The 12,109-nt window shown below is 44.2% G+C and overlaps 1 protein-coding gene across 3 annotated transcripts in view; it reads left to right on the top strand.

Annotated features, from left to right (window-relative positions):
- The window catches only part of creb5b (cAMP responsive element binding protein 5b), a 45,002-nt gene that overhangs the window by 24,710 nt on the left and 8,183 nt on the right, over positions 1-12,109 (top strand). For all 3 annotated transcript variants that reach the window (XM_030073502.1, XM_030073503.1, XM_030073504.1), the window contains exons 6-7: positions 1,165-1,291; positions 2,681-2,791. In XM_030073502.1, the coding sequence (XP_029929362.1) occupies positions 1,165-1,291; positions 2,681-2,791 (238 nt within the window). The remainder of the gene's footprint in view (positions 1-1,164; positions 1,292-2,680; positions 2,792-12,109) is intronic.

Raw genomic sequence — 12,109 nt, 5'->3', positions numbered from 1 at the left:
ATAATTTATTGATAATCAATAGCTCTCTGGCAACTGCATTTTCTCTCCTGTTTTTAAACATGCAGTAGTTCAACCCTGTCTAAAATAACAAGTCTAAGATATGTTAAATCCAGGTCTATCTCCAAACATCTGTTTTTATCTGATGGTTTAGAAGAAATTATTTCAAACAAACTAATAGCTTTTTTATCAAAACATTTTTGATCAATTCCAATCAGATTTCCCTATCAGGCAATGAGTAGTGCAGGGCCTGCTCTCAAATAACTAATGTAATTGAAATTAAGTCCTGGGTTGTGATCAAGAACACATCTTTGGCCCATACTGCTGACACAGTACAATCTCTATCACAGCTGGAAACTCTTCAACACGTGTTACCTGTGGAGCTGTTTAGCTGTCAATCCTGTTTTTCACTGGCATGCTTTTACTAAGCCATGTCATAAACACAATATTTTCTTCCACTGATACAGAGACAACATAAGTTTAGTCAAATGGCTAAGCCTCTCAGAAGGAATGCCTTTGGGATACAAAGTGATGGATGTTGCAGAATTTTCTGCAGCCATATGAATCAAATAGTTTTGTTTCCCTACCAGCCAAGCACTTTGTCATCCCATGTGCAGCCTGCCACCAAATATTGTGGAGGAATTTTTGATGCTGACTTAAGCATGGATAAAATAAAGTGTTATTGGCTTGCTTTGTTCAGTTTAGAGCAACTTATAACATAGCATTTTAGTAACCTGCAGAAAACTCTTTTCCATACGTTTAAACAGATTTAACTCTGTATAGGAGTTCCTGTAAGAGGCTTAAAACTTACTTTGAAAGCCTTGCCCTTCTGTGATGTCTATTGCCATTTTTTTAAAAAAACATTTATGTTGTTTGTGCTGTCTTCTTCACTTTACCCATTTCAAATTAGTTCATGTAGTATGACAGTTGCTTTTAGTTTAAAGTGTTGTTGTTAGTGGTAATATAGGTACTAGTGGTAGCAGTAGCAGTAGTATTGTTGCTATTATTCAGTGTGAAACAAAGAATATGCTCTATTATAGTGTTGCGCCATAGTAGAGGAAGAATGCTTAAAGTTCCTTGTGTTTGTGTGTGTGTGTGTGTGTGTGTGTGTGTGTGTGTGTGTGTGTGTGTGTGTGTGTGTGTGCACGCGCGCACTCGTGCCTTCAGGCCTGTCCCTGGCTCTCTGTCCTCACTACTGCACCTACGGAACAGACAGAGACAGCCACTGCCAGCCTCCATGCCTGGAACGCTGCCAGACCCGACCATGCCTGGCTCCTCCGCTGTACTGATGCCTGTGAGTACACAAAGGAGCACAGAGTACATCCACTCACGAGTACGGCAGAAAACTCACACACTTGCCCTCTCAAATGTATGTGATGACATACTAACCAGTGGACATTCACACTTGCTACTTGCACATAAACAATATAGATGTGCTGCTGTTGCCACGTGCTACCACCATTTAAATGATTTATCACCGTCTATCAAGATAGCCAACTCTTGTAGGAGTGTAGGATTCTATACTGGAATATAAGCTTTATTGTAATTATGCCAAAAAGATTTAGAGGAACCATAGTGGGAACCAGGGAATGATAACAACCCTGCAAAGAGCTCCCCAGATTGGGATTCTAATGATACAACATATGTTCTCATTGTAACACAAGACAGCCAGTGTTTATGGTATAGAAAAAAAAAAGCCTTCCCATGTTTATTAAATTAAGAGCTAAGCGATTTTGGGGAAGATTGACGGTTCAGGAAAGGGGTGCAGGTTTGGGTGATATTTTTATACAAAACACACTTAGTGCAATTAAGGTTGAGTATAAGGCTCTAGGCCTGGGTCTCAGTGGATGGGGGTCAGGCTTGGGGGTGGAAAAGGGCTGGTCCCCATGGAGACCACCACACTGGGGGCCCAGAGTTCAACAGCTAGGAACCCACGACACCTCACGCACACACACATGTATCCACACACAAACACAAAGTTCCCCCCTATGCTGCTCAGCTAAAACCCCTCACACCGGTGACCTTTCACCCCTGTCAGCTTATCCAGCTGATTTCCTCATATTCATGTTCATGTTTTGAACCTTGTGGCACATGACCATGCTGACCAAGGTCATTCAGGAAGGGGGGCGGGTGGGGGTGCGGGGGGGTCCCACAAATGAAGACAGATTCGAACGCACTTGCACCCTTTGCTCACACCTCACATCTCATTCACCTTGTCAACACGTCCTACACTGAGGTAGTCAGGTTTTGATGTGTTAGTCTAACTGACACCCACTGCACTATTATCAGACACATACAACACTGTTGCACCCGCTTCCTGTGTTAAGTCCCTCAGTGCTGGCTTCCTGTTTTGGGTCAGCTCCAGTTGTCATCACACGGAGCTGTGCACAGGGCAGCCTGTCGTGTGAAATCAGGCTCTCTTGCTCTCTCATCTCATTGCTCATAGCGTCCTGTGCAGGAGGATGGGTCTGACAGTTTCAACACTTCAAAACTAACAAACTGTCTTTTCATTAGGGCAGCTGCACTTCCCCCTCTAGATGTGTATACGACCATAAATTGCATAGATTATGTTCATTCAGTACAGATAAATATACAGTTTGTATTGATTTGTGGCATCTGCATATGACTATACTTATGGGTATAACTATAGTATCCAAGCAGCCTGTGTTTTTTTGGTCCTCAGATGGAGAGACAGATGTCCATGGGCTCCAGTATGATGGGTATGCAAGGCTCTGCCCACAGCAGCTCCTGCTCTTCCAGTCACGTTCCCTCCATGCATTCAGAGGCCAAACTGGTGAGCATACGCATGCATACACATAAGTACATACACACTTGTACACATACACACAACACGCACACTCGCTCAATGTGTTGCAACTCTCTTTTCCACTGGGCTGTGCCAGCAAAGCTGCTCTCTTAGGTCTGTGTGGATTTCATCATTTGGTGTGTAATCAAAGCTATGTCTGAACCTGCCAGTGCAGTACTGGAGACTCTGGCTGGAATAAAGGGTCCTTTATGTGGTTGTGGCTGTGCTGCCCACCGACGGCCTGATGTATATCTTAATGTACAGAACATGTTCTGTAGGTCCTGCAACTTGTTAGCACTAGTTTAACACAGCAGGGAAAAAAATCTAATGACCTCATCCTTCACAAAGCAGGCAGTTAGAGCACTGGGAATGAGAGCGAAAAGAGAAGCGGTTTTAAAGTTAGAGAGGGATGGAGGATGACTGAAAGGAGAAAAAAAGCAGAAAAAGAGTAGGTCTTCCTCAGTGTAACTTTGCCTGGTGATACCTGCTGCAGTTACCCTAATGCCACTGACTAACAGTACACTCCAGTGGATATACTGTTACACTCTAGGCAATATGAAGTGACTAATACTGTAGGAACATGACCATCAGTCAACCGCTGTATTTATTTTTAAAATAAGTAAGACAAAAGAACACTGAAAATGGAAATGGCTATACAGAAATTTGAACAAGTGTCATGACTTTGATATCAAAGAATGACAAACCATTATAATAAAAAAGCACTGGCTGTTCTTTTGTGTTTGGAATGGATTTGCTGATAGCCGAGTTTGCTGGAGAGAAAGATCTCGTGGAGACAGAGGAGGTAGCAGAGGTCACTGGAAGAGTTATTGCTCTGATAGAGGAGAGCGGGAGCATTCCCAGGGCACTTAATTCTCCCTCTTCCTCCTGCTCTCTCAAGATTGATCGTCTTTGTAGTCTTTTGAAGCTCTTCAACTGTTCCTATGGTAACACGCCGGGGTAACACAATATTGGTGTATTAGGCTTATCTCCCTTCTGGCTGTCATCCAGACACATCTTACTCTTTTTTTTCTCCTATCTGTGTAATTGAATTGTAAATGCTCTGTTAGGCCTCTTATAAACATATGCAGCCACTAAATGGCTAAAGGCCCCACTACCCAGCAACTTTCTGGTTAGTTGACCATTCGAACTTGATGCACAGCACCCAAATGGGTATCAATTGAGATTCTGCTCCCTGATGTCTGAATGCACTGATGGAATTCCATGATTGCGGACAGAAAGTGAGAGACTAATTGTGTTATCAGGGTGCGATCTCCAGCGTGGTTTTCATAAGCACGGACAGGGTCTCTAATGTCTGTAATATCCGCGCTCGGGCCAGGTCGATAAATACGGCTTCGCTATCGGATGACTGGTCCATGATCAGGCCCATGTGTCCCCTGCGACGCACTCAATCCGGCTCTAATCACATTACCCCAACCATGTTGACTTTCCGCCAATGGGAAATCTCCACACTGTAACCCCACACCCCCGAGGCACGGACCTGGACGCACTCTCCTCCTCAACGTTTACACTGTGTGAGCGGAGAAGGGGATTGAGTGGGACTTTGATAGACATGAAAGAAACAGATAGACAGCCAGGCTGAATGAGAGGGAGGAGAAAAGTGAGAGAGGGTATTGATATTCTGAGATACTCAGTGTTGAATGAGAGCGAGAAATTGGAAGAAATGTGAATGCTTGACATGAAAGGACAAGTTTCCTGTGCTTGAATGTGTGACTCTGCATATGTACATGCATGTGTGCCTGTGTGTGTGTGTGTTTTGTGGTAACTGGAGGCCTCCTTAGCTGGGTTAACCCTCCCCTGCCAGAGAAAGTGCGCAGCAGGCCCAGAGCCCGGGCTAATGAAGGCTAATTGATTTTGTGGTGGGCCAGAGCAGCATTGAGGACTGTCTCTGGTGTAAATACTTAATGAGCTGAAGGACTGCTGTGGCCCCTTGGGGACTCATATCTCGGTCTCGGCTCTGTTTTGTGCTCTCTGGGCCAAGGAGTGTATCTCTGCATCACTGCCCATCTTTATTTTCTCCTATCTCCCATTTTTCTCCTTGAGTGCCATCATGGAAGTGGTTCAGCAAAGCCCCAGGATGATGTAAGAACCGACTTGTATGTTTTTCCTATTGCTTTTGGTTCGTAGTCTTGGAGCAGCTCTGAGATTGTGAGTGTTTTAGTAGTTTTGGTTCAAGTGGTTTTCATTCGTGAAGGACAGGGCGCTCATGGTGCCGGGTGTGGTTGTGCTCTGTTGTGTCTAGGGAATATACTGGTGTGTGTTGTGTGTTGGAGATGATGGGATAGTTGACCCTCGCAGCGTGGAGGAAACGCTGCGGAGAAGAGGCCAAGTTCCACAGCACGCAGGCCAGAGCATTACGTCACTGCTCACAGTCAGCTCTCCACAGGCCCCAGCAAGCAGCCACATACGCCGCCTGCTCCAGCTCTGCGTCATCCTCTTAGCATGGTGTCACATTGTTATACAGCCACACGCAAATACACACACAGGCACAGACAAACACACGTGCAGATAGACATACAGACATATGTGATAAATTACTCAGATAAACAGATAAACACACACACACACAACCCCATACGTGCATGTAGAGATGCTAACATGTACACTTAGAGCACGCAGACATATACACATAAGCACTGCAATCTAGTCCAAAAACCATTTGCCTAGATGGTTTGATATCTTTGTTTGCATGATGAAAGACATCCACTATCTATTTCTGTGCAAGGGGAAGCCCAAACAAGCTCTTATCAAGTTGGTTCAAAATAACATCCATGGGTGCCAACTTTGGGACATGAGTCAGCTCCTGCGAGTGGGTCCCATTTCAAAGTAGTGTGCTTTGGCATTGTTTAGTGTCCCTTTTATGTGAGGTTCATGCTTTCCACATCCCGTTTGCCTGCTAATTTCAGACAGAGGGCTTTAAAGAGGTCTGGTTTGGTGCTGGTGTATGAAAATGTGTTATTTATTATCTCCGTAATTATCTATTGTTTACATTGTTACTAAGGACAATAAATTTGTCACTAAGCGTCAGGCTAGGTGCTGATTTTTTTATGAGATAAACAATACTATATGTTCCTACACTGCAGCTCTTTTGGCTGTGGAGCTGGCACTGGATGGGCGGATGACATAATTCTTGGCATGCTCTAAATGTACTCCTTTTTACTTGAGGAGGGAAAAAACCAGAGCGTCTCTTAAAGAAACATTTCATAATACACAAGAGGACCAATAATCAAAGTGTTCCTAAGAGCAATAATGTAGCTTTTTACATTTCATTTATACAACCCTTACTGTTCTAATATTACAGAAAAGTTACAGACTTGTAATCAGGTATCAGGTTAATAGGTTTAAAGATCACTAAAGATTTAGTTTTACCCAAAGCTGTGAACAAGTGAAAAGTGAAAGAGTGACACACATACACACACTGGTCAGAAATGCCAAAGAAAAGAAAACTTGTCAAGCAACCACAGAGGTGCCAGTTTTCATCTCCACCGCACAGTGATTGATTGAGCAATTAGCTCAGTATGAAGTCATTTGTAAGTAGTTAAACCATTAGAGTAAATGGTAACCCTATTACGTCTTCCATTCATTTTCTTCCCCTGCAGTTGAGGAGCACCTCTGGCTAAATCTCTCGTTGTGAGGAGGAGCTGCACACAATAGGAGTCTAGCTCCAGGTTTTGTAAGCAACATCTGTATGAATGGTGGCATTGTCAAGGGATGATGTCATTGGAGAGGGACGGTGAGCTAAGAGCACAGCTGAATCTGCAGGCAGTAACTGTGCTTCACTGAGCTCTGGAGTATAGGGTTAAAGAATGTCTGAGTGTATATGTGCATTGTGGGTTTATGCATTTCTTAGTGTGCAGTTGTCTGTGTGTATGTGTGTGTGAGCGCACGTGTGCATTTGTGCATGTGCGTGCAAATAAACACATTAGTGTATATCACCGGCACTCTTTCTGGCACTAATTGTGTTGTCCTTTGAGCCATAACCCACACATCTGGCAGCTAACTACGAAGTGAGTATCTGCAAATAGCCAACTCTCTGACACAAGTCTGTCATGGTGTGTGTCTGTGATTGATGAAATAAATATGTCAGTGCGTTTGTGAGATGAACAGCAGTCAAACTGGGGCACAGGGGACACAAGATTAATGCTGAGGAATGCTCAAATACATTTTTACAAAGAGAGGAGGGGCGCGTCAGTGTCTTGCAAAGAAAGGTTTTTTTTTAGATGATGAATGTGATGTTTCTCTCTTTTGCTATGGGAGTGAGTGGTTTTAAGCAGAGTGGCATGCACGGCTGAGGAGCGATGGTGTCAGAGTGTATCTGCCAGTTTATCAGTGTTGGACCCAGACTAGAAAGAGGGCCCCCCGTCTTGCTCTCTTCAGTGTGTTGCCAATAGAGCTATATATTCTACATTTTGAAATGTGATAAAACAAACAACTTTATAATTAACATCTGAAGTTCATGTAGTACGGATCATACATGGAGGGAGCTCTTGGTGTGTGGAGGGTGTCAGTGGCCTGTGATCTTTGTGTAGTTATACATCTGTGTGTGCATATGTGTGTTTGTATGTCTGAGTGCCTGTGGGCTGGGTGATGGGGTGGACAAGGGTGGCAGTCATGGAGCATGGTGTCGCATCTGTTTGTCTTTGGATGACTGCATGTTATTTTAGCTGTGCTGATGGGAGGTGTATGTGAAGGCCATTTGGTCACGGTTCAGGGCCTGTGAATGGACGGGGCTCCGGCTGGGCCAAGCTTGGGTAAACGAGCCCCCCATCGCTGCATGGGCCAGACTGGATGGTCCAGCCACCATCAGGACAAGAGGAATCTCAGGCCTGTGTCTGTCCGTGCATCTCTTTTCCAACAGTGTGTGTGGTTAATCCAAATGTTGATAAAAATGGCTCGACATAGCTTCAGTATGTTTGATAAATAAGATGTGGATGACAAGGACCATCTCTATGACAAGGACCAATTCTAAATAAAAACACATTTAATAGACAATTACTGAGGCCAACGACACGGATGCTTTGTTATCATAAGTATGCTGGTTACAACTTACCTAAATAAACAGGGGTATGCTGGGCAGGAAGAGTCATCTTTCAGCCAAACCAAAATACAGAGGTGTTAGAGTTCTTGCATTGGACATCAGGTGATCAGACTCTGAGGACTTTCTCTTGCTTTTAGTTCCTAGTTCTATTGCCCTGGATATCTGCTTTTCCTGTTTTTTTGTTTGTTTGTTTGTTTTGTTTTGTTTTATGTTTTATTCGGCTTTTGTGGTTTTGGTGCTCTTTTACTGCTTTGGTATGGATTGTTTCCCTCTTGTGTTTAAGTTCTTGCTATCTTGTTGTAAAGCACTTTGCATCAAAGTTGTTTTTTTTTTTTTTTAAAGCACTATACATGTCAACTTCAGGTTAAACTGTTACTTAAAACATCTTTAAAACTATGTTTGATTTTAATTATCACATTTAAAGTGACTGTGATTATATGATGATGCATAAGCTTGCATCTGGGTAAAGTTTCAGGCTATGTCATCCTTGGTGAGACTAGTCAGTACATGTGTTAGTGTTTATCATTCTTCTCTCTCTCTCTCTCTCTCGCTCTCTCACTCTGTGTCTCTGTCAGGCCTCCTCTGTATTCGTGATTGTGGTGGTGGGTGTAGTGATAACCATGTAGGCTGCACCAGAGCAGGGCTTTACAAGAGAGGGAACAGTGGGGATATACAGACTAGAGTCAGAGGCCCATCCATTAACTTGACAGGGTGGTGAAGCTGCCAAGAGTATGAGCACATGCCTTGGAGCGTGCTCTTCGGTGGGCGTGTGTCTCGCTGCGCCCGCTCCGCTGCGGCTCCTCTGAGCATCACTGGGGCGTCTGGCCTTGGCAGAGCGGCCAGTATGTGTCCGTCTCTCTGTCTGTGTCTAGAACCACAGGGAGGCTCTGTTCGCCCCAACTCTGATCAGCTCGAGCCCCGAACTTGAGATAGAAGACAGGAGGCGACGTTTCAGCCAAGAGCTCCCATCAGACTGTCTGCCTTGCTGCTCCCTGAGGAAATCAGTTTAACAGTCCCCAGCTCTTGGCCAGCAGAGGGAAAGGGGGTGGAGGAAAAGGGAAGAGGTGTGTGTGTGTGAGAAGGGGATGTTACTGCCTCTCTGGGCAAGAGGGAAATCTAATAAAATTGAACTAATGGGGGTGTGGAGTTTTAGGGGACAGAGAGTGGGTTTGCAGGCAGGCAGTGGTGGGTACCAGTGGTGGAGATGAGGAGGATGGAATTAGATCCTCTGAGTGTTTGGCAAAGCAGCAGAGCCAAACTCTGTCTTTCAACTGCAGATGGTGAACCCATGCCGGGTTTCGAGTGAGAGTTAGGGGGCAGAGGCCCACAAAAAACATTGCCAGGAAAGTTACAGCTTTGATTTATTATGCAATTAGAAATACTATGCACATACAGTACCATGCATGTACACACTGAACATGCTGTGCTGGCCTACTGCTAGCAAAAGACTAGAACAGGCAGAAGCTTTAATCTTGCTCCATGGATTATTTAATGTGAAAAAGAAAAGGTGCTTCTCCATTAGAAACTGTGATCTGTTTGCACTCAGGCAGTGACTCCTCAGACTGGTTAAATCTTTCTAAACTGCTATAAGGCGCCAGAGGGCCACAGGTCCCCTGATAGCCCACTGCTCCACTTTTAAGGGGAATAAAAGTGCTCACCCTGACCTCACTGGGTTTGATTTACCCATCCTCAGGCGGGCGTGGTCTTTTCCCTTTGTACCTGCTCGATGCTCTCTGTTTCTCCTCCCAGGGTTAATAGATATGAAGTCATCTGGCGAGGAGAAACCTGAGTGTGTTTTCAGGATGTGCCCAGAGCACTCACAGGAACATCACTCAAACGCCCCTGTGTCAAAGAGGAAGCTGCCATTAATAAATATCATTAATGGGTGATCACCTGGTAGCCCTGAAACCACATAAATGAGAAAGGCCTAAAAAAGGAGGAGTGGAGAGGTCAGGGGGCAAAGGTCTGAGAGGAGATAGCTCCCCTCTGGGTGAAAGAGGGCTGGATCAGCAATGGTGTTTTAACAATGAAAAATCAATAGCCTTGTTCACTAGTTTCAGTGCACTGACAGAATGCATCAAATGTAGCGGGAAATGCATTTGCTTTCAGATATATAGGCTAATTGCTTATAGATTTATCCTGGCAGAGGGTGATCTTGTCTTCATGTTGTCACCAAGGACTTCACATCATTTCTGCACACTATGTTGTTTCCGTCTAAGAATAACTGTGTTGGGCAGACAGTGGTGGGACAGACTGTGCTATCCTGTAGTGAGAGCCCTGTGCCACCACAGACTAACACCTATACCAACGTAATGACTGTTTTGTGCGGCATCTATGTTGCTGCCAGATAAGTGCATGTGTGTGTGTTATTAAAGGCTAATGCATGTGGCAGTTAAATCCTTGTGCTTTGCACAGTTTGGGGGATACAACCATGTGTTAAAGAGGCATTAAAGGTCCTGATGAAGGTGTTTAAGAATCACAGCCTGCTCATCATCATTCTGCTAACATCCCCTGGTTGCGTCATTGTGGTTCTGTTTGCACCAACTTAAGTTTTGGCCCTAGCTGGCTTGAACTAAGCTGTGCCACATCTCTGGATGGAGCTGTAGCAGACACTGCATGGAGCTGTAGCAGACACTGCAACAGTTTGCCTCAGGAATAAGTCCATATCACAGTAAGGGTTTTCTCTCTATTCTACATCCCATTTTACACCCTGTGTTTAGATGTGAACCTCATTCTCTAACTGTACTATTTGATGTTGCACCTGTTAATATAACAATATCTGGCATTTATTTCAATAGTCCTCTTTCCTATCTGGATTTCTGTTGAATTTCCGTTTTTTCTCTTTGATATGTTAGTCATGCAGGATGATTATAGTTTAAGACATGATGTCATGCCTCTCTCTTAATCAGTGCAGTTCATTAACCTGTGTAGATATTAACCTGTGTTGCATCAAATTTTAAGTGGAACCGCATGATCTTAGCTGTGCGGGAAGCTTAAAGTCATTATGGATTTAATAAAGTCATTATGTCTTGTTTGCTTTCTCATCTCATTGCCATTGGTCATGTTATTCTCTGTTACTTTTTGGTCTTGGCACCTATTGCAAGCTGTGGACTCCTCTTTGAAATGGCCTGCCCAAATTTTCACCCCTTTCCCCCTTTAGTCTTCACTAAGGGTCTAAGATTGGTTAAGGTTGCCAGTTAAATCTTTACAACTATTACCGCTATTACATGTCTTTGTGTTGTTTCTGTGAGTTTTACTTTGCTGTACAATGTATTGCATCATTTTGTTTTGTGATGTTGATTGGTTAGATCAAGGTTGGCTCATTGTTTGTAAAATCCTTTGAGACATGTTTATGATGAAGGGCTGTATAAGTTAACCTGACCTGACCTGACTTGAGTTATGGGCTTCTCATTATATTTAGTCTTTGCATTTTTCTGTTTTCTGTCTTGTCACTCCTGAGGCCTGTAGAGAAGCCTCAGGCTCTTTGACCTCCCCCATGTACTCTGACACTCTTGGGCCTCCTCTGATGCTGGCTAATTTCAATTACCAAACAGATAGCACTGTGCTGCCAGCTGGATGCCTCTCAGAGCCGCTGATAAATGAGCACTTGCTGTTCTGGGCTGATGGTGAGTAGGGAGGGAGACACTAGGAGCCATCTAACCCCCCGTCGCTCCCTCTCTCGCTGCCCCTCTTTCACCTCTGTTTCTCCTCCCTGTCCTACTCCCCTGACGCTCAGCTGGCAGGAAGTCAGGCAGCTCCAGCCCCACACCAGCATCTTACCCACACACAGAGACAAGAGCAGGGCTGCAAAAGCACAGGTTGACAGGCAGGCAGCAGATTCCTTCAGCATCTGCTCTGTTTTTTAAGAACATTCAGGTGATTGCCTGCTATGTTTGAGTGGCAGGAGATAGTAAAATTCTCATTGGTTTTCTCTATAAAAAGGAGGAGGGCCTAGTGCCTCCCAGTCTGGTGCTGATTGACAAGCTTAAGGCTGAAAGGAAGGTGTTTGTGAAGGCTGTCAGCCTCAAATTTCATCTGCAGACACATATGGAAGATGTCCTTGTCAACACTGGTGACTATGAACAATATTTCTAAGCTGTCTTAAATCTGTTGTCTGATTTGGGTATGGGTCAACTGTTTTTTTTTTAATTATAGAAATGTAAGTGATTTTGGTCTTTTTTAATGTTTAAACAGATATGCAGTACAAAAAAGTAGCACAAATAGAGATAGGTGAATATTGTTGCACTAAC

This window comes from Myripristis murdjan, chromosome 16 (genome assembly GCF_902150065.1).
Source record: "Myripristis murdjan chromosome 16, fMyrMur1.1, whole genome shotgun sequence".
NCBI lineage: Eukaryota > Metazoa > Chordata > Actinopteri > Holocentriformes > Holocentridae > Myripristis > Myripristis murdjan.
Note: the sequence above shows the minus strand (reverse complement) of the source record. Positions and strands in the feature narration are given on the sequence as shown.